This window comes from Nilaparvata lugens, chromosome X (assembly GCF_014356525.2).
Source record: "Nilaparvata lugens isolate BPH chromosome X, ASM1435652v1, whole genome shotgun sequence".
Lineage (NCBI taxonomy): Eukaryota > Metazoa > Arthropoda > Insecta > Hemiptera > Delphacidae > Nilaparvata > Nilaparvata lugens.
The window spans coordinates 48,773,286-48,795,626 of record NC_052518.1 but is presented as its reverse complement, the minus strand read 5'-3'; the positions used below and the strand labels follow the sequence as shown (position 1 = coordinate 48,795,626).

At 30.6% G+C, this 22,341-nt stretch overlaps 1 protein-coding gene across 2 annotated transcripts in view; it reads right to left on the bottom strand.

Moving 5' to 3' along the window:
• The window catches only part of LOC120354322 (mucin-5AC-like), a 60,381-nt gene that overhangs the window by 7,169 nt on the left and 30,871 nt on the right, over positions 1–22,341 (bottom strand). Inside the window, exons 1-2 of one of the 2 annotated variants that reach the window (XM_039441286.1) lie at positions 5,466–6,219; positions 4,506–5,045 (exon numbers count right to left, since the gene is read on the bottom strand). In XM_039441286.1, coding sequence (XP_039297220.1) covers positions 4,506–5,045; positions 5,466–5,528 — 603 coding nt within the window. In that variant the 5' untranslated portion in view covers positions 5,529–6,219. Of the gene's footprint in view, positions 1–4,505; positions 5,046–5,465; positions 6,220–22,341 lie in introns of those variants that run through there. The other variant, XM_039441287.1, reaches the window with a different exon arrangement.

Here is a 22,341-nt window from a genome sequence, read left to right as displayed (position 1 = left end):
CAGTCTGATTTACATTTCTATATTTAGAATATGCTTGCAAATTGTAAACAATAAAGCCCATGTTAATACTGTTTTTTACATATATGTAATCTCACTGTTATTCTATCACCTCTGAAATCTAATAAACTACCGTTCTGGTCAGTGATCTTTACACTAATGGTTTGAAATTTATGTGTACATAAGCTCACATAAATTATTGGATTTGGTGTTTCATTGATCAGATAACCTGATGGTACCTTTGGTAGGAATTCATATAAACTATGTGTTTCTTTTCCATTAGCATATGTACTACACACTAGATTACATGAAACTATAATCAAGGAAATATTTGATATTGATACTTGATTTTTTGAGTAATGCCAAACATTTGGCACTAAAATTTCTCTATCAAAACCCAATATTGGTGCAATAGAATCTTGACTTAAATCAATTGCTTTACTCGAATATATTTCTGTTTTTAATGTATTGTTATCAACTATAATTTTTAAATCATTAGATTCATCACTTATGTTTAATTTTTCTTTTAATGCTTCTATAATTGTATCAATTTCATATGATCCTGTTTCCAGTTTCACTAGATTATCACCGAATTTGAAACTAGAATTCTTTCCTTTCTCTACATTAGGTATTGAGTTGAAGGTCCACAAATTTATTAAGCCTATCTCCCATTCAGTCTCGCTTGAAAGTTCAAGTACTTCTGGTAAAGTTTCATAAAGCTCACTCGTATTTGATGATAATGTTATAACAACCATTTTATAGATCCTTCTCTCAGCATTCAACACTTATAACTGATTACAAAGAAACAAGAGACATAGATGTCCACATATATTTGAAGTATATGATTGTACCTGATCAATATTATAATAGATATTGATATTATTTTGTTTACACCAGTAATCTACTAACATTTTTTGAGGCTGTAAATTCCCTATAGGATCAAAATAGTAAACATTATCTGCTATTTTATGACAGGCTACACAATGTGATCAAACTCCGCTATCTCTATCCAAATTTACTATTATCATTTTAATAGTAAGTACTCTATCCGGTAGCTTGTTCAACATATAAACACCGCGTAATGGTATTTTTAATAGTTTAGCTAAAATTAGCAAATCAAAGTTTGATAATGCTTTATCTAACTTTAAATAATTCATTTTCATGTTTTCCTAATACGCTTTCTTTTAACTTTTCTCCTTTTCTTTTTCTTTCCTACTAGTCCGATTGCACCAAATGGAATATGTGTTCTTGCTGTGTTTAATAACCTACCTCCTCCATAATACTGTGGATATGGCTTTAAATAATATCCTCTCCCTTTTACATGTGTTTTGAGTTGCTTAATAGTCTCTTTATGAATTAAATCGCTTTTCATGGTGGATGGCTTTCTCACTGAATACCTCTCACCTTTTCTTTTCTACCTCTCCTACGTATATGATGAATACCAGAACCAATAGCTTTCTTAGTCTTCATTGCAAGATTTACCAAATAACTTAATGCTTTCTCAGGAAGTGGTGTATTTGAATCTTTAAAAATTTCCCAAGCTCTATCAGCTAATATAGCATCAGCTTTTGCACGTGTTTCATTATCGCTGAACTGACTGTAGGCTATGTCATGTACCTTACACGCTTTATCTAATGAATTTATACCCTTATCACCTCTTTTCAATCACTTTTCCAACTTTGTGCCAGGGCCGCAATACTGGTATGAAAATGGATGAATTTCAATTGGTAAAATATCGATCCCCTTATTAATTACGCTAGATGCTATACTACTTAGTTTTGATAACAATCTGCTACCAACAATACCACTTTTTTGAATTTTTTAGACTTGATATGACTTGTACTATGTGAACTAACCTTTCCTTTACTTCTTTTACATCCAACTTTAACCATACTATCACTTAGACAGTCACTGTTACACTAATCAAAACTATAAACTTACATCCGACTACCTAACTTGAAAGAATGACATTCAATACTCCTAACATCTGTCAGTCATCTTTCAATTTGTAATCCAAAACTGTTTTGTTTTGTTTAAAAGTAGATTTATATTAACATCAAATTGTGGGTTTACACAATTGTTGATTACATTATAATTATTATAAAAGTTACATATATTTCGATAGGGATTAATCAATGAAGAATACCAGTCATTTAGCTCATTTTCAAAAGATTTAGATATTTTCTTAATGCCTATCGCTGAAATAATACAAGATTTTGAATAAAATAAAGTACTAGTCTTTGTTTTTTCCATATCTAACAAGTGTTTAGAAAATTCATCTGAATCAATATTATCACTCTCTAACATTTCATTGCTATTATTTGTTTGAAGCGATATATTGAACTGAAGTATATTTGTAAAATTTGACGAAGCCAAGTCACCACATCTACAGACTTTATTATAATTTGCATATAATAGGATAATTATTGCAAACCAATATAACATTACAGTGAAAATACAAATTAATTTTAATAAATTGATTGAATACGAAATTTTGGTTTTAGTCATGCTATTATTTTCAGACTCATCAGATCCATTTTGTAATAACATTTTATGTCTGAACTTCTCAAAGCTCCAACTAAGACTGATAAATGCAAGTTTGATAAATACAAATATACTGTCTTTACTATATAGTAGAGTAAGAACTAACTATTGATCTTACACACATGTTTGAACATGTAAGTGAAGTGTTGATTTATTATTCAGTATACACATTGTTGCATAACCAGTCACCATCTTCTTATACATGTTCAAACATGTATGTGAAACGTTACTAACAGACTTTTTACTGTTCAATACAAAAAAGTATAAATATAAGTTCAGATCAGGAAAATCTTCACTCCTTAGTGATTCTTCAAGAAGGAAGCAACTACTATATAATAGTGTTACATCATCATCATCATCATCATCTTCATCATCACTATAACATCTTTAGCAGGACTGTAGCAGTAATCAACTCTATCATTAATTAAAAGGTAAGTGAATAATCTACAAATTGAATTTTAACTCACTTTATTTCAAATTAAGAAATTTTGATACATTATTTTTGTATAAAAACAGATAGGTCATATCAACACATTAAGCCAAATCGAGAAATTTTTATAGAATTGTTTATATATATATATGACTACCTTTTTTCTGTTAATAAATTCAATTGTACTCAAACATATGGAAACAAATAATGTTTCATATCAAAACAAATATTAAGCTGAATCAAAAAATTTAGTTAACATATCCTTTCAAGAGTTCAGGAGTAGTCTATTAAGGTAAGGTCGGTAACCATTACTGATATTTCCTTCCCTTTTATTAATCTGTTTACTAGTCGATGTTTTGCTTTTAGTGTCAATTTAGATTTATTGAACGAATCTAAGTTTTTTTTATTTAACTAGCTTGAATATCTTCGTGGGAGGAATATGCTTATTTCTTCATTTTTTGATTCATTAAATGTAATATGTAACTATCCCCATCACTGTGTCTTTACAAATCTTGCCTTGATTATTGGGTATTCAAATGTGATACATAGATTTTATGTAGATATACAGCGTTTGTTCATATATGAATGTGTACAATTAAATTTTTTAACTAAAAATGTTGTTTAATCTTCATCAAGTTCAAATTAAGCTATACTCGAATTGTTAAGAGTTGAATGTTAAATATAGTTAACATATCCTTACAAGAGTTCAGGAGTAGTCTATTAAGGTAAGGTCGGTAACCATTAGTGATATCTCCTTCCCTTTTATTAATCTGTTTACTAGTCAATGTTTTGCTTTTAGTTTTAATTTAGATTTATTGAACGAATCTAAGTTTTTTTTATTTAGCCAGCTTGAATATCTTCATGGGAGGAATATGCTTATTTCTTTATTTTTTTGATTCATTAAATGTAGTATGTAACTATCCCCATCACTATGTCCTTACAAATCTTGCCTTGATTATCAGGTATTCAAATGTGGTACTTTGAGTTTGTAGAGATATGCAGCATTTGGTTACATATATGATTGAGTACAGTTGAATTTTTTTTTACTGAAAATATTGTTTAATCTTCATCAAGTTCAAATTAAGCTATACTCGAATTGTTAAGAGTCTAATGCTTAATATAGTTAACATATCCTTACAAGAGTTCAGGAGTAGTCTATTAAGGTAAGGTCAGTAACCATTACTGATATCTCCTTCCCTTTTATTAATCTGTTTACTAGTCGATGTTTTGCTTCTAGTTTTAATTTAGATTTATTGAACGAATCTACGTTTTTTTTATTTAGCCAGCTTGAATATCTTTGTGGGAGGAATATGCTTATTTCTTTATTTTTTTGATTCATTAAATGTAATATGTAGCTATCCCCCTACAGCGTCTTTACAAATCTTGCCTTGATTATTGGGAATTCAAATGTGGTACTTAGAGTTTGTGCGGATATACAGCATTTGTTTGCATATGAATGTGCACAATTAATTTTTTTAACTGAAAATGTTGCTTCATCCTCATCTGAGCTTGATGAAGATGAATATTTACTCACCCTCGAGACCGCAGCCTCCTTGACAGCAGCAGGTCGATCAGTAGTTGGCTTGGAGACAGTAGGTGAAGCAATAGGCGTTTCAGAGACTGCGGGTGAAGAAATAGACGTTTTGGAGATGGCTGACAAAGAAGTGGACGGTTTGGAGACAGTAGGTGAAGCAATAGGCATTTCAGAGACTGTGGGTGAAGAAATAGATGGTTCGGAGACGGCTGACGAAGAAGTGGCTGGTTCAGAGACAGTTGATGAAGAAGTGGACGGTTCAGAGATGGCTGGTGAAGAAGTGGACGGTTTGGAGACGGCTGGTGAAGAAGTGGACGGTTCGGAGATGGCTGGTGAAGATGTAGTTGGTTCAAATGCGGGTGGTGAAGATGAAGTCAGTCCGGGAATGGTTTGCATCATCCCTAATCCAGGAAATGCTTGATTATAAAATTGTGGATTACTCCATATATTATATGGGAATCCCCACGGTATTTGTGGTACTGTTGTTGGAGCTGGTGAACACACCATCTTTAGTGTGGCTACAACACTTGCGTATGTTACCTGAAATTAAATAAAGATAATTTATAGTAGATCATTTACTAAGTTAAATGATTGGTAACTACTGAAAAGAATTAGATTCACAAATTCCATTTATTGATAACTAGCTTGTCTGGTGAACTACATTCTGTTAAAAAGTTAATGTATCTCATACCATATTTGACTTTATTTGATGAATCATGAAATCTATTCAACAATCAATATTTTTTATTTCAATACAGACTTCCTTTGTATTCTGTATTTCTAATTAAAACTTTAACACATATAAATCTGAAACAAGTTTTTTTGTGTATATTTGAAATATAAAATAAATTTTGTATTTGTTATAGCATTAGATATTAACCACTAATTTAAGTTGAGAAGGAGTTATATTATTAAGTTAGTTTATGCATATAGTTTCAGTAGTTTATGATTAAAACTTACCATTGGCTGATCCATAGCAACGTTCTTGGTCAAATCAGTAGAGTTAGTAGATGACATTTTCATCAGATGAACACTATGATTCAAATCAAAACTTTGGTTGCTTTTATACTAAAAATTTTCTCCTTCTACACTCTGAAATCTGATGGTGAGATATTGTCTTCCATAATTCTGAATTGGAAGGGGTGTATTTCATTACCTTGGTGAAAATAGCAAGGCCAACACATCCTTGTACTTAAATTAAAAGGTGTATATGTTAATGTTACTTGTAAGTGCAGTTAAGCCCATATACCGAATTTCCTGTCTTTTATGATATACATGATTAGACTGCATTCAAGTACAGTGCATCTAACAAAGAAGTCAATATTGTTTGTCCCTTTTCAACACAAAGTTGAAATCATTGACACGAATGCACTCACCTCGCTTTGCATCTAATACAAAGAAAAGGATAGAGCTAGGAAGAACATTTACATTATTCATCAGCTAACCAGAAATGAGGAAAACGGGAAAAATTTATTCTCTTCCCATTTACAATTTCATATAAATAAAATCAATCATATGTAACCCGATTTCACATTTATTCATTAGACTTGATAGTATAAACAACTGTTTAGAATATTGTATAGCTTTCAGCTTCAAATTCATTGACAAATCTCACATCATACATTAATACTTACACTATTTCTTACTCAACTATAGCTTCAGTAATTTCAACTAATTTTATATTCATATTCTCAGTAAGACTGACTATTGAAAATCAACAATAATCAACAACATATACACGATTCTGTAACGAAGCAGCTTGCTGCTACAGTGAGTCAATAACAACACTTCTCTTGTCATCGCAGTTAGTAAGAGCCAGAGAGAATTGAAGAGAGTTTCTACTCAGCTCCGAGAGACAGTTTCTACAAGGTTTTTTGGCTGTATAAGATGGTATCTCACTATTAAAGTCAATCTGATAAAACTTCTAACATTAAATGATGATGGAGAACATCAAGTAAAAGCTGGTGTTACTTTCCACAGTACATCACAGAATATTACCAATATTAATGAGAATATTGAAGAGTTAGATGATCAATTCATTTTTGGTTGTAATAAAATATATAACTCATTAGATAAATATATTTCAGAAGGTTCTGGATGGTGTATTTCAAAAATAGAATATCTCAACATCAATTTTATGAGATATAATTTAATTTATGGCTCAAATTCAAGTTACATAAAAACACCAAAGGAGATTTTATGAAAGAAAGCTATCTTTAATATTGAGAATTCGGATTATAAATGCTTTGTTTGGTGTATTTTAGCTTATCTACACTATGGTGAGTGTAAATTAACTGTTAATAACCTACAACAATTTAAGCATACTTTGAACATTAATGGTATAAAATTTCCTATCAATGTACAAGGTATTAAAAAATTTGAAATGTTGAATAAAGATATATCGGTTAGCGTGATTGCTTATTGTATCTCAACTAAAAAGTTTTATCCATATAGAATTTCGATATATAAGGAATGTGAACATAATATCTCATTACTTTTACTAATTAATAAAAGTGATGTGAAGAATTCACATTTCACATTAATTAATACAACAAAGAATAAAAATGGGCTTTCTCATCTATTATCCTCATTAAGTTCAAATCATAAATCTGTTCTTGTATGTCAGTTTTGTTTTCATAGGTTTATAAGTGATAAGAATAAAAATGTTGATGGGAAAGTGAATTCAAAATCACATTTGATTACTTGTTCTAAGTATGGTGAACAGAAAACGTCACTTCCAAAACTGAATAGTTATAATTCAATCATTAAGTTTAGAGATTATAGTTTTATGCTTCAATTTAAGTATAGAATATATGCAGATTTCGAATTGTTCATTCTTCCAATTGATAATGATGATAGCAGTGATAATGATGATGATGATGATGATGATGATGATGAGCATGTGAATTATTCATACACTAAAAAAACCAGTAGACATCTACCATGTTCTTATTCTTTCGTAGTTTTAAACTATGATGGTGAAATCTATAAAGGTTTTTTTATATAGAGCTACTTATGTTGGTGAACCAATTATTGAGAGATTTATCAATGAAATCATAGAAATAGGTGAAGAATTGTATAAGGATCTAATTATTAGATTACCAATGGAAGATATAAGTCTTGAAGAACAAAACAGGCTTCAGCAAATAAAAAATTGTGTAATTTGTGATGTTGAGTTCTGTGAGACAGATGTGAAACATCTACATCACGATCATTTTACATCAAAAATTTATGGTCACGATCATTTTACATCAAAAATTTATGGTTATGCACATGAAACTTGTAATTTACTAAAATTAAAATTCTTTATTCTTTTCTTTATTCAAAAAAAAATAATTATACAATCAAATGCATTCCAAAAATCAAATACAATATTGTTTCCTAATTTCTAATATGTGTTCCCTATAGGCTACCCTGTGTGGGGACACTTGAATATATATAATAAAATATTTATATACAAATTTAAATATTATATCATGAAGAACATAATAATTGAATATGGTATTATATTGAAATAAATCAATATGTCAATATTTATAATCATTCTTGCACACATTCATACACACACACATTCACATATGCGCACACATTCATACGCACACACATTCACACATGCGCACAAACACACACACACACACACACACACACACACACACACACACACACACACACACACACACACACACACACACACACACACACACACACACACACACACACACACACACACACACACACACACACACACACTTACACAAAACTTAAAACTATGTACGGAGTGGTTGCTGTTTTTTTTCATATTTAGTTCAATTTTATTCATAGTTAACGTTTCGTTTTTTTTCAAAGTGCTGATGTAATTATACCATAAATGAATGTGTTTTGAAGAAAGATACAGTGATTAAAATTTGATACTGTCTTACTGTTTACGCATACCGGACGGGATTTGTGAGTTCAATGATCTTTGATTGTTGCAGTGTTCATGTCGTATAATGTGTCTATGTCGTATTCCGAAATATATTCCATGCTATTTTCATAATATGAAAAATTATGACTGTCATAATATAATAAAAGAATTATCTAAAAATATAAACAAAATAAAATGTGTTGCTCAATCATCTGAAAAATTTCTATCAATAAAGGTAGGTCATATCAAATTTTTGGATTCATTTAATTTTTTGAGTGCATCATTAGATAATCTTGTGAAAAATCTAGCATCAATTGATACAAACTATGAAGTTAGGTTTAAACGAATGTGTACTGTATTCAGTGAAAAAGATCAGCAGGAATGTTTTTTAAAAAAAGGGTGTTATCCTTATAAATACATTGACTGTGTAGAAAAATTTGCAGAGACTTCACTCCCATCCAAAGATAAATTTTATAATAGTTTAACTAGGAAACATGTAGATGAAACTGATTATGAACATGCAACTAGAGTATGGCAAGTATTCTCTATGAAAAATCTAGGCGAGTTCCATGATACTTATTTGATAAGTGATGTCTTATTACTCTGTGATGTTTTTGAAAATGCAAGAGAGATTTTTTATGAACATTATGATCTCAATATTTGTTATTTTTTGAGTCTTGCACATTATTCATGGTTTGCAGCACAGAAAAAAACAAAAGTCGAATTAGAATTACTCACTGATATTGATCAGCATTTATTTTTTGAGGATAACATAAGGGGTGGGTTATCACTCATTGTGAAAAGACTTGCACTTGCTAATAACAAGTATATGTCACATATTTATAATGATAAATTACCATCTAATTACCTTCTGTACATAGATGCCAACAACCTGTATGGCTGGGCGATGTGTCAGAACCTTCCTTTTAATGATTTTAATTTTTTAAGTGATGAGGAAATTGAAAATTTTGATGTTAGAACAATATCTGATGATTCAGAATATGGGTATGCTATACAGTGTGATTTATCATATCCAGAACATCTACACGATGCTCATGACTCTTATCCATTAGCCCCAGTTAGAGATGAAGCTCCAATCAATTTATTTTCACGTTATCAGCAGAAAACAAAAGATTTTGAGATAAGCTATAAGCTTAGAGAAAATGTGGAATGCGGAGCTTTGTATCCAGTAGATAAGATAGGAGCTTCCTTTCCCGTATGTAGCAGTGTTGATGCGGGAGCTTCCTTTCTAGTAGATAGTAGTGAAACCGTTCTGAGAGAAAGAACAGAATTGAGCCAGACTGAACCCGAAGTAAGCCATAAAAATTATAAGCTTTTAGCTCATTTTTATGATCATAAGAATTATGTTTTACATTATCGTAACTTAAAATTATACTTAGAACTTGGTATAAAGCTAGAAAAAATATATAAAATAATAAAATTTAGGCAGAGAGCATGGCTAAAAGATTATATCAACTTTAACATAAAACTAAGACAAGAATCAACAAATAGTTTTGACTCATCACTTTATAAGGCAATGAATAATCATCTTTTTGGAAAATTATATCAAAATCAACGTAAGCAATTAGATATTCAATTAGTTAATGACAAAAAAAATTGGAAAAACTTACATGTAAACCATTTGTTAGGAGATGGATGATTTTTGATGAAAATGTAATTGCGATTGAATCTAGAAAAAATAATATAGTACTTAATAAACCTATTTATGCTGGTTTCACTGTTTTAGAATTAAGTAAACTGAATATGTATGAGTTTCATTATAAATCAATGCTTAAAATGTATAATTATGATTAAATACAATTACTAATGTCAGATACTGACAGTTTCCCCTATCAAATTTTCACACCAGACATTTATATGCTGATATAAAATTAAACTCATATTTATTCGATACTTCTGAATATCCTACTTCACATTTTTGTTATTCTATTCAAAATAAGAAGCAACCTGGTAAATTTAAGGATGAGCTTTCTTCTCGAATTTTAATTTATTTTGTAGGATTAAAATCAAAATTATACAGTTTTAAATATATAGATAGCATAGACGAAGATGGAGTATTAAGTATGAAACAGAAATGTTTGGCTAAGGGAGTTTCTCAAATAAACATAGCACAGAAATTGAATTTTGATATTTATAAGGATTGTTTGTTCAATAGAAAGATTCAATATGAAACTTCTAATAATATTAGATCATTTAAGCATGATATTTATCAAATAAAACAGTCAAAAATCAGTTTAAGTCCTTTCAATGATAAAAGATTTATTATATCTTCAAATTTCATTGAAAGTAAATCTTGGGATCATAAAGATATCAAGAAATTGTTAGATCAGTATGAATCAGATGGTTCAAGTATTGAGGTAGGTCCGGATACAGACAATTTGGACTAGTCTACTTTCAAAACAAGGAAAACCAGTTAGTTACGTAACCTTGCTAGAAGGAAGTACATGTACCGGTATTGAAGTAAGAAGTGAGTGTGAGTTCGAAAACATTAAAGATAAAGAGAACCTGATTTAGCACAGTTGACCTTAACTGAAATAAACGTACTTGTAACCTTGTTAAAAAATATATTCAGCTTTGAAATTAGGTTGTAATGAGCTCGCATATATGTAGTAAATTAGCTGAAGAATTACATGGACTTGCACGTCAGAACTTTCAGAGAAGTTATGAAATAAAGAGTATTAATGATCTTATTCAGGCAGATATTGTAGAAATGATTCCTTTGCATAAATTTAATGATAATTATAAATATTTTCTTTCTGCTGTGAATGCATTTACTAAATTTGCTTATGCAATAAAATTAAAAATGAAGAGTGCTGAAGAGGTTAGTAGAGCATTGGAATTAATTTTTTAAAATAATCCTAAATTAAAAAATTTTCAAACAGATATGGGGAAGGAGTTTTTTAATGCAAAGGTTTCTGAACTTACAAAAAAATATAAAATTAATCACTATCATGTTTATTCACATATAAAAGCTGCATTAGTAGAACGTTTAAATAGAACTATCAAGTCTAATTTATACAAAAACTTTACTATGACTGAATCATTAAGATGGATTGACTCAATAGATAAGATTGTTGAAGATTATAATAATACAGTACATTCCATCATAAAGTTAAAGCCTTCTCAGGTAAGAAAGAAGCATGAATGTCAAATTCTTAATGAGTTGAATAAACGTAAATTGAAAGCTTTAAAGGGTAAAAAGATAATCAAACCTTGCTTCAAAATTAATGATATAGTGAGAATAAGTAAACAAAGAGCTATATTTGATAAATCTTATACAATTAATTGGAGTCTGGAGCTTTATAAAGTTATATCAGTTTATGCAAGCATTCTACCTAATTATGAATTAGAAGATTTAAATAATGAAAAAATCTTAGGTAAATTTTATGAACAAGAATTAAAGAAATCTGAGTTAACTTTAGATGAAATGCAAGTTTATCTTGTAGAGAAAATATTGAAGAAAGTTGGTAAATATTATCTCGTAAAGTGGCTCGGTTTTAGTGAACTTTCTTGGATAGATAAGAGTCAATTACTTACTAAGTAAAATATTTCACAATTGATTATATATGCTGATCATCATGACTTCCAGTTTAATATTTTTTAAGATATTACCTGTCAAACGGTAACATTTGATGAATATATAAGCTCAGTATATATTATAAAGAGACATTTTAATGAATTATGTAAATATGATTCTCTTTCTTTAGAGAAAATGCTGAGAATACAGAGTTATCGATGTAAACTAACTGAGCTATTGGAGATGCATCAAGAGTTATTGAACCAATTAGCAGAAAAAGGATGGACAAGTCTATAATATCTAACATTTGTGAGAGACTATGAAAAATTAGGAGTTTGGCATAGTGATGAATATAATCATATTTTAGTTTGTGATTTATATGGTACAACATTTAATACTCACATAGATAAGGATTTACTGGACTCGTGGAGATGTGATTGCTCAAAACTACAAGAATCTATTGACAAAATTAAAAAAAATATAACAGAAAAGAATAAACATTTAGCAAAAGAACAATTAAATAAGCTTATCTGGAATTTTTTTTATGAATGTGCATATGAGAGTGGGCTAGAACAGGATTGACAGTATATGTTTAATTTTCAGATTGCTGATGGAATCATTCGATATTAACTATTTTTCAAATAAAATCGATAAAAAATATAGGTGTTGTTACTTTGAACTCATTGACAAAACAATATTTGAATTGAATAAATTTGGGAAAGTAGGACTAACACTTGAAGAATATTTAACATTTATAAAACCTGGTAAAAGTGAAGGAGAAAAATCAAAACATATAAGTGTATGCTATATTATAAGTAAAAATATAACTGAAAGACATCGAAGATGTGAATTAAATGAAATCCCTGAATTTTGCTACTGTAATTCGTTAGGCTGGTTAAATATTCAAATGTGTTATTTCATTGATGATAGAAGAGATGAAAACACTGATAAGATAAGATTCACGTTTGAGACTATGAAAATGTGTGGAGAACCAGCAATGTTGTATAAACCATAAATTCAACTTTTTTACAGAAATCATGATGAACTCATTAATCAAGGAGAGAATAAAACTATTAAATACTTTAGCTTTGAATGAGAAAATTGATTGTAATAGTAGTAGTAATACTTGTAGAGGTTTAAGGAATAAATGTATTAGTTGTAAGTTAAAAATAAATAAATGTAAAATAATTATAACTATCGACAAAAGTTTGAAAAATAAAGTTGATATTGTACAAATTTTTGATTATTGTATACCATATTTAATGAATATAAACTATATACTTCAATTATGTAAAGATTTATAAAAAAAAATGCTGTGTAATGTTTCTCATTCTATGTTGATTTATTGAATTAAACCAAGCTACTCTAGTTGTAAAGGTATAAGTTTGAATAATGTATGAAGTTGGTTTAGTCTGATTGAGTATGTACACATATAATCGATTGAACAGTAGTAAGGGAGCCTTCATACTAACAACATAGAATATTATGGTACAAGAGAAAGATATTTCAAAAAATAAAAATGGATTAGCTATAGTAGATTTTGAAAAATTGGTTGTTAGTTCTTGTTCCACTGAACAGGAAAATAAAAATAAACATGGAAGTTTATTTCCTAGCAATGTTAGAGCATTAATTGTAGGTCCATCAGGATGTGGAAAATCGAATCTAGTATTGAATTTAATTTTTAATACTGATGGACTTAGCTTCACACATCTATATCTATTCAGTAAAAGTTTGAAACAAGATAAATACATATTTCTAGATAAAGTATTTTCTAAATTAAGCAGAGTTTAGTTTATAAAATCAAGTGATACGATTAATATTCCGCATCCAGCAAAAATAGCGAAAGATAGCTTAGTTATATTTGATGATCTTCAAACAAGTAACCTACCAATAATAAAAAGCTATTTTTCAATGGGAAGACATAATGGAGTGAATACGCTTTATCTTATTCAAAGTTATGCTTGCATACCAAAGCATTTACTGAGAGATAATGCTAATATTCTGATGATTTTCAAAATGGATCCTTTGAATCTAAAACTAGTTTATCGTGATTTTGTTAATGTTGATATGGATTATAATAAATTTAAAAGCATGTGTACAGAGGTTTGGTCTAAGGGAAGTCATTATTTTGTTTCTATATTTACAGACTGTAAGAAACATAATGGAAAATATAGAGAGAATTTAAATGTTTTTATAACAAATTTTTAACATACAGAAATTATTCTAATTAAGTTAACACTATCATTGATAGGCTTCAGTTAATAACAAACCTTCATAAGGTAATGTTTAAAATGGGTGATAGAAAACATATACATGCAAAACCAAATAGAAAAACTAAGAGTCAAGGAGGGAGAAATAGAGGTAAGATAAGTCAATCAGTTAATAATAATAATATAATCAGGAGTAATTTGAATACTGATAATTGATTGGAAAATCAGTTACAAAGTTTGAAAAATTCAATAATCAAAAAATATAATAATCTGAAAGGATTACAATCAGAGACTGCAGTTAACTTGAAGAAAAAATACGAGCCAATAATATCACCGTGAGAACAGATTAAACAATCTAATTTGGAAATACAGAAACAATTTGAAGAGGATAAAAATCGAGAATATGGAATTAGTGATGATGAGAATATATATGAAATCTCATCAGATGAAGAAGGAGAAGAGGAATAGGAAGATGAAGAGGAAGAAGAAGAAGAAGGTGAAAGACATAGTTCAGTTCATATGAAACAAGAGAGATTTGAGCAGGATGAGGGTGAGGAAACGAATAATGAGGGAGAAGATAGTAGAATAGTGTATGATGAGACTAGCTTTAATCATAAATTAACACCATTAAGCATCATGTTAGGTAAGTATATTAGTGAGTTTCATGATTTGAAACGTAAATCAGTAATGTATGGAATACAATTTGATAAGTATACAAGTTCTTACTATATGGGTAGAAAGATACCATTAATATTCAATAATGATTATTTAGTTATAGAAGAATCAGTACAGCTTAAAATTAAATTGAGTCAAGGTTTGCTGGAATTACTATTTAAAAGTAAACCAGATATTAACCTTATTAAAACTAATGATTTCAAGAAATATAAAAGGCTATTATTGTTTACATCTTACCTCTAACAGGAATTTTAAATGTGTAAATGGTATGAAATCAAAATTAATTCAAAGACTACTGTTTCCTACGCAATGACAAAGTTCACGATTAAAGAAAGGTAAAGGTCTAAATTTTATTAAGAACATGAATCCAAACCGTACTTATATTTATTGGGATGATGTAAATGAGCTTATTTCAAGGTTAGACTTGTTGATGAGATCACAACAGACAGGTCATGACAGTCATCAAGTTGAGATTGCTAGTATTGTTGAAGAACTACGCAAGTTTGGATATATAATATAAGCAAGATTATAATAATGAGTATTGATAAGTTTGGACGAATGCTTATTAACAGGAATTCTGCTAATCAGTATAGAACTAATATAAAAAATACAAGTAATTCTAAAGTAGATCTGCTAGAAAAGGAAATTAAAAATATTCAGTTAAACTCTAAAGCAGCTGTAAGAGATTTGTTTGATAATGAGAAATTGAATTTTATATCAAGAAAAGAGTTTAATATTGAAAAAGAAACATTGGTAAGCTTAGAAAATTTAAATACTACAGTAGAAACAATTAAAAGTATTTTTTCAGAATTAGTATATGAAAACAGAGATTTTCAGAGAGAAATTGAATTCAGCATATATCAGTAATAATGATAAATCAAATTTTATATCTAGAAAAGAGTTTTATATTGAGAGAGCAAAACTTTTTAGTATTGGAGATCTAAATATGATGCTACAAGTTGTGAAAGATAGCATGGGTGATATTATTTTTGATAATAATATTTTCATAGAAAAACTCAACACAGAAATAATTAAATTTACTTATTATTTGATTAGTAAGTGTCTTACTGCATCAAAAACATTCGATTGGAAGAGTCTACAAGAGAGGGGGCTACCAGATTATCACATAATAAATGAGTTTTTTAAAATGATTAACATTTCGGAACCTGAGGTGAAATATGATGAGAAACTTTCAAATTGACCGCTCCAAACTAGACTCTTGAAAAGATATGAAGACTACAGTAATCACTCTGAACAATAAAAAGACTAGGTCTTGATGCTAGCAAGAAACTGAGAACCTGTTTGAGTTAGCAGCCGAGAGAAGAAGAAGAAAAAAGGTAGACGAGAGAAGAAGAAGAAAAAAGAGTAGGGTAGGTCAGTACAGATGTAAACAAGCTTTCATTCGGCTTCTTGTGCGAAGCATCAAAACAACATTCCAGAGTACGTCAGCGTAGATGTAAACAGAGTTCCATTCATTGTTAAAACAACATTCCATACATGCTCCTTCTATAGATAAGAAGTAATACTACATACTTTTTGCTATACACTTTTTCTAATGCAAGAAATAAAACCATCAATCTACTTACATTACATAACCGGTATTCTGCTTGCTAAAAGTAACAGGGCGGCGGGGGGCAGCGGCATAAGGGGTGGTAGGGGGGCTTGTTTGGAAGGAGGATCTTGCAAGTGATATGTCTACATATTTTTTTAAAATAAGTACTTGAACAAAAATGGAGGTCTTCTAGTGGGAGGTTTAGGTGAGGGGTCTTCTCGCGCGAAGCGTGGGGGATTGATTGGAGGGGGATTCTACAATTGGTATACCCATAAATTTGTTTTTTCAAATAAATACTTGAACTAAAATGGCGGTTTTCGGTATAGGAAACTGTGAGACAGCTTCGATTTTGGCAGGATTATGACGAATTCCATCCTTTGAAACAATGTGTCCTGGAAACAATAATTCCATGTTACAAAAGTTTGTTTTATCTAGTTGAATCTTCAATTGATAATCTCTCAATTTCTTGAATACTCTTCTCAAATCTTTCAGATGTTCTTCAAATGAGTCAGAAAAAATTATTATGACATCCATATACACTAATGAATTTGGAGTGTCACAAAATATAAGATTCATAGCTCTCATGAAGCTTGGTGGTCTGTTCTTTAGGCTGAAAGGCATCCTTACGAACTTGTAATGACCGTCGTCTGTGCTGAATGCAGTTTTAGGAATATCTGCTTCTTCTACTTCAAGTTGGTGGAAGCCAGATGCTAAATCTAAACTTGTAAAATAAGTTGCTCTTCCAATTTTTCCAAAAAGGTCTTCTATGTTTGGGAGAGGGAACTTGTCACTTTTTGTCTTGTCGTTAATTTTTCGGTAGTCAATTACTAAACATACTTTATGTTTTCCTGAATTGTCAAGCTTTTTTGGTACTACCCAGAGTGGGGAATTGTAAGGTGAATTTGGAGGTCGGATAATTTTTCTGTCAAGTAATTTTTGGACTTCGATTTTGATGTCATCCCTGAAAGCTACGGGATACCTATAATTTTTGGTATATACAGGAGAATCATCAGTTGTCTCAATTCTATGTTTTAGTAAGTGAGTTGCAGTCAGTAAAGTGTTTTCTAATTTTAGTATGTCTTGGAATTCATGAACTAAATTTACAATTTGGTCTTTGTCACGTCTGTCAATATGGTCAAGTTGAATGATTTGGGAGATTTCGTCATGAGTCAAGGATTTCTCGGAAGGAGAACAATCCATTAATTCGCACTCTTCGATTTCAAGACACTCGATATTTACATCTCTATCCACATCAGAAAAATATTCAAATTCACAAAAATCTCTATCAGTTACATTTACAAGTATTTCATTCAATTCTAAAGCTGGTATATTCGTTATGCCTAGCTTTGCATCTGATCTGTTTATCAGGGGTAGTTTCAAAGAATTAATTCCCTTGTGGATTTTAACAGGGGTAAGTCCATTCAAAATAAATGTTTTGTCAGGGGTAATCATACAGTTTGTTTGAAAATCAATTTGAGCTCCAATTCTACTGAGGGTCTAATGACCTAGCAAAATATCGTAATTAGAACTAAAGTCATGTACAAAATACATTTCATTACTTGAACTAGCATGCACAGAACTTAAATCTAAATTAACATGCCAATGTCCTGTAGCTTCTCCGGCTGGTGTTTTGATTTTAAATTCATATCTTTCTACATTGATACATGGGAAAGTCTTATTATCAGTTCTTACAAAATTATATTTGGATCCAGTATCATGATATTTCACAATCATTTACACACAGGAATGGCAACTCGTTCTTTTCACAGTAGTTCATTTGAATCACCTCTGATTGCTTTGAGTGTTGTCTGCTCCTAAAAAATCATGGAAAGCTTCGGCGAGTTTGTCGACTTTATCTGATAGCTGTTGAAATTTGGAGTTATCGACTTCTTCAGTTGTTTCAACTGGTTCAGTCAAATGGACTGAATTTGATTTTCTTAGATTCGAAACTGTTCACATTGATATGTCAGTATTTTGGCAATTTTGATTTTGTTGAAATTTATTCTGGTTATTCACATTCTGGTTAGGATTCCTGTGTTGAAAGTTTTGAGGTTTGAATTGTTGAGATTGAAACTGTTGGTGTTGATTGTTTTGACGAAATTGATTTGGAAATGATTGTTGTTTGTTTGCTTGAACATGTTGAGAGTTTTGAAATTCAGATTGGTTGTTGTTGTTGTGATGAGATTTATCATGGGTATTGTAACTTTTGTAGTGCTTTTCTGAAATATCGGTTGAAAAGTTCAAGTGTATTAAAACAGCATTGCTTTCACTAATAATAGCTTGTCTTGTGTCTTGTAGATTTTTCACTTGTAACGTTTGAAGGTGGGCTCCTAGCTGGTATGGAAGTCCTTCAACTAGAACATTGATAACTTGTTTGTCTAGTTGGTTAGTCACAAAGTCCAAAAATTCACCATGAACACCATCAAGTTTGTGCCTACAAATTATGGTGGTATGTTTTTCTTCAAGTGTATTCACAAATACTAGAGGATGTTGTTTTGGATTTGGTTTAAGCGTTAAAAGTTCTGATGTGAGTTGATGCACTGATCGATTGTCTGCAAAATTGTTTTTCAAGATTGTGATTACTTCTCTAACTGATTTGCAAGTACTGTTTATTACTACAATTTTGGCCATATCATGGAGTCTTTTCTTGATTTGAAATAATAAATGGAAGTGATTGGCTGGGGCTTCAATAATGTCACTTGTACAATATCCAGTTAGTAGAGTTTCTACCACTTCAAGAAATGATATGAGTTCAATTGGATTTCTGTCATAATCGGGGATTAGATCGAGATCACCCTTAGGTAATGGTTTTGAAATAGTCAGTACCTGTGCTGCAGATGCTTGTTGCTCTGGCTGCAGGGGTGCTGCTGCTGCTGCTGTGTCATTCATGTTGTCTTCGGCAGGAGGTGGTGTTGGCTGTAGTCGAACATCTTCGTCTTCTTCTTCTGCTTCCTCAAGCAATTTCCTGAGTGAGGGTCAATGGTTCAACCTCAAGGAATCTGGATGACAGGAGTTGAATGAACGTCTTCCGGCCAGGATTAAGTTGATGATGATACCACTTCACTTTTATAGCACATTACTTCACCAAACTTCCGATCGTGGATTCAAGTCGAAATGGGTGTTAAGAATTAAAATTCACAGAAAAACCCGAAATTTTGATCGCAGATTTTCCTTCACCCGTCCCTGTTCGGGTGCCAGCTAAGGTTGTCTAAGAACATGACAAGTTTTTAAAAACAAATTTTATTCACCGAATCGTCGGACATAACCCTGACGTTCAGAGTTGAAGAACAAAAAAAAAACTAAGCACGGTGCTCAGGCTGCTAATTGGTTTTATTGAATACTAATGCTGACTACTACTAGCACACCTATAACTAGAGTATATTTTTTAATGCTGGAAAAATTGCTATACTGATCATTTGCATGTCACAATTTCATGATACAAAGTTATTTGTTATTTTGAGCAACTCAAAGACATTTATATCAATGTACCTGATCTTTTTCTCTTTTCATTTTTGACTTGTGCAACTAACAAAGGTGTCAAAACCTACTATTATTCTGTGTATTTAGATGTGTTCTAACTTGTCTATTTGTACAAATAAAGGTATCATTATTATAATTTTCAAGTTGCAATTTATTTATTTATATATTAATACATTAATATTTACAGATCTATCCTAATAATATTTCCTACCCACCTAATATTTATGCCCTCTTCTGGAGATACGGACAACCTGAAAAGATAAAAATTAATTATTTTTAAATCAGTTATTTGAATGAACACAGTAATATTAGTTTATGAGTCAGGAGTTCCTAACATCATATCATCACATGTTTAGACTGATTGAACCACATCTGTAGATTATCAATAAATATTTAGGACATTTATATAATTATAGTAACATCACACTAAAATGCAAATAGAAAATGCATACAAATCAATAAAAATGCACATAGAATCCATAAAAAATATTTAATCGAGCATTAGCGAGTTTTTACTCTCAACTCAAGGCCAAAGTTGTTGTCTGTCTGTGTGTATGTTCAACAATAACTTTTGAAAGATTTGATCAATCAACTTCGAATTATGGACACATACTCTTCGACTCTTTTTACAGCTCAAGCTTGTTGGACAACAAAATTTACAGACTCTTTCGTCCTTTTTCAGGATGTAACAAATAACATTGAAATCGCTCAAGAAGAAATTTGTTGTGATTTATCATTAAGCCAGCTGAAGAATTCATTGCATGCAATTACTATACAGTTTTTCCATTCATTCATAACATCAGCTGATGCTATTTTGTAACTGTCACACAGATAGTCCTTCTTGGGCTGACACATGATTTCAGTTGGCTAATTTGCAACTTTTACATCAAAAAATTGATTTGGGTTGAGATATCAATGTGCTGTTTTCTCTTGGAACTCTGTATTGAAATCATGTATCACATGACCATCTTCTCATTTAAAAAAATGAATTTCAATTCATATGAGGGACAAAGATGTTAAAGCAAAAGAGTAATTTTTCATTTCAAATATGATCCCCAATGAAACATCCTTTCAAATAATTCTTGTAAAAGAATTATTTAGTTGTTCTCATAATTTTAATCAACTCTGTATAATTGAAAGTTGCGTGTTTCAAAAATTACAGTAGAACATTTCATGAGTGAGTTCTCCAACCCAGGGTGTCACTAGTGCAGATTTCGTGAAAATTATGGATACAGCTAAATATTTACACAATAATAATTATTACATTGGGATTCATTGGTTATCCCATTTGAAATGAAAAATAACTATTCAAAAATTACTCTGTCGCTTTAATATAAATGATAATTTCCACATACTAAAATAATTAAGGTACAAGTAATATGTAACTTTTTGGCTGTCGACCATTGATTGTAATGGTTATCTCGCCAATCTGACTCTTACCTTCTCACATTACTTCTTCCTCTCCAGCGATGTCAAGAAGGAACTAATCATTCTGAGGCAGTGGCCTATTGACAATGTTGTCGGCACCATGAGCCACTGCACTCAGAAAGTGTATTATTGTTATCTCGCCATTGATTAGATAATGGATCGCCTCCTTGACATCACAAGTAGGCTCCGTGAACTTGTAGTGCACAAGCCCGAAAAAATTTGTAAAAAAAATTGACAATAAACTACGAATTTTGTGTTGGCAGAATATCCAAAAATTAAATTTTGTACAAGCACCGTTTTTTTTTTACACACATTTGAAGTCACGGTCAAGGTCATTTTTCAATGCTAATTTCCCTATGCTGGAAGTGTGAACTTGTAGTGCACATGTCAGAAAAAATCCGAAAAAATTGACAATAAACTACAAATTTTGTGTTGTCTGAATATGCAAAAATCGAATTTTGTACAAGCACCATTTTTTAATTAGACGCTTTTGAAGATGGAGTCAAGGTCATACATATCATTGATTATTCCCCTATGCTGGCTACCTGCCAGCTACGCTACCGCTCATGCAGGCAGTATATTATGCAGGCGTGATAGTACGATTTGTATTACTTTGAATAAATAAAATACTGTATCCAAGTAGAAAAGATGATCTATTGAATCATCATCAACCACAAATGAAATATGCAAGCACAGTTTTCACGGGAAAATTTCAAAGTTCAAAATTTGTAATGGTGATACTATGAGAATTCTTGAATAATCAACCACAAAAGTCAAGTGCATGGCATTTCTTCTGTTATTTTGGACTAAATGCAATGTGGAACATATATAGTATCATTTCTGATCTTGAATGAATTTTGTACAAGCACAATTATCACAAAACAAAATTCCAAAGTTCCAAGAATTCCAAAATTCCAAATACCAGTTATAGGTATCCTCTTGGGAATTCTTGAATAATCAACCACAAAAGTCACGTGCATGGCATTTCTTTTGTTATTCTGGACTGAATGCAATGTTGAACATATGTAGAATCATTCCTGATCAGGAAT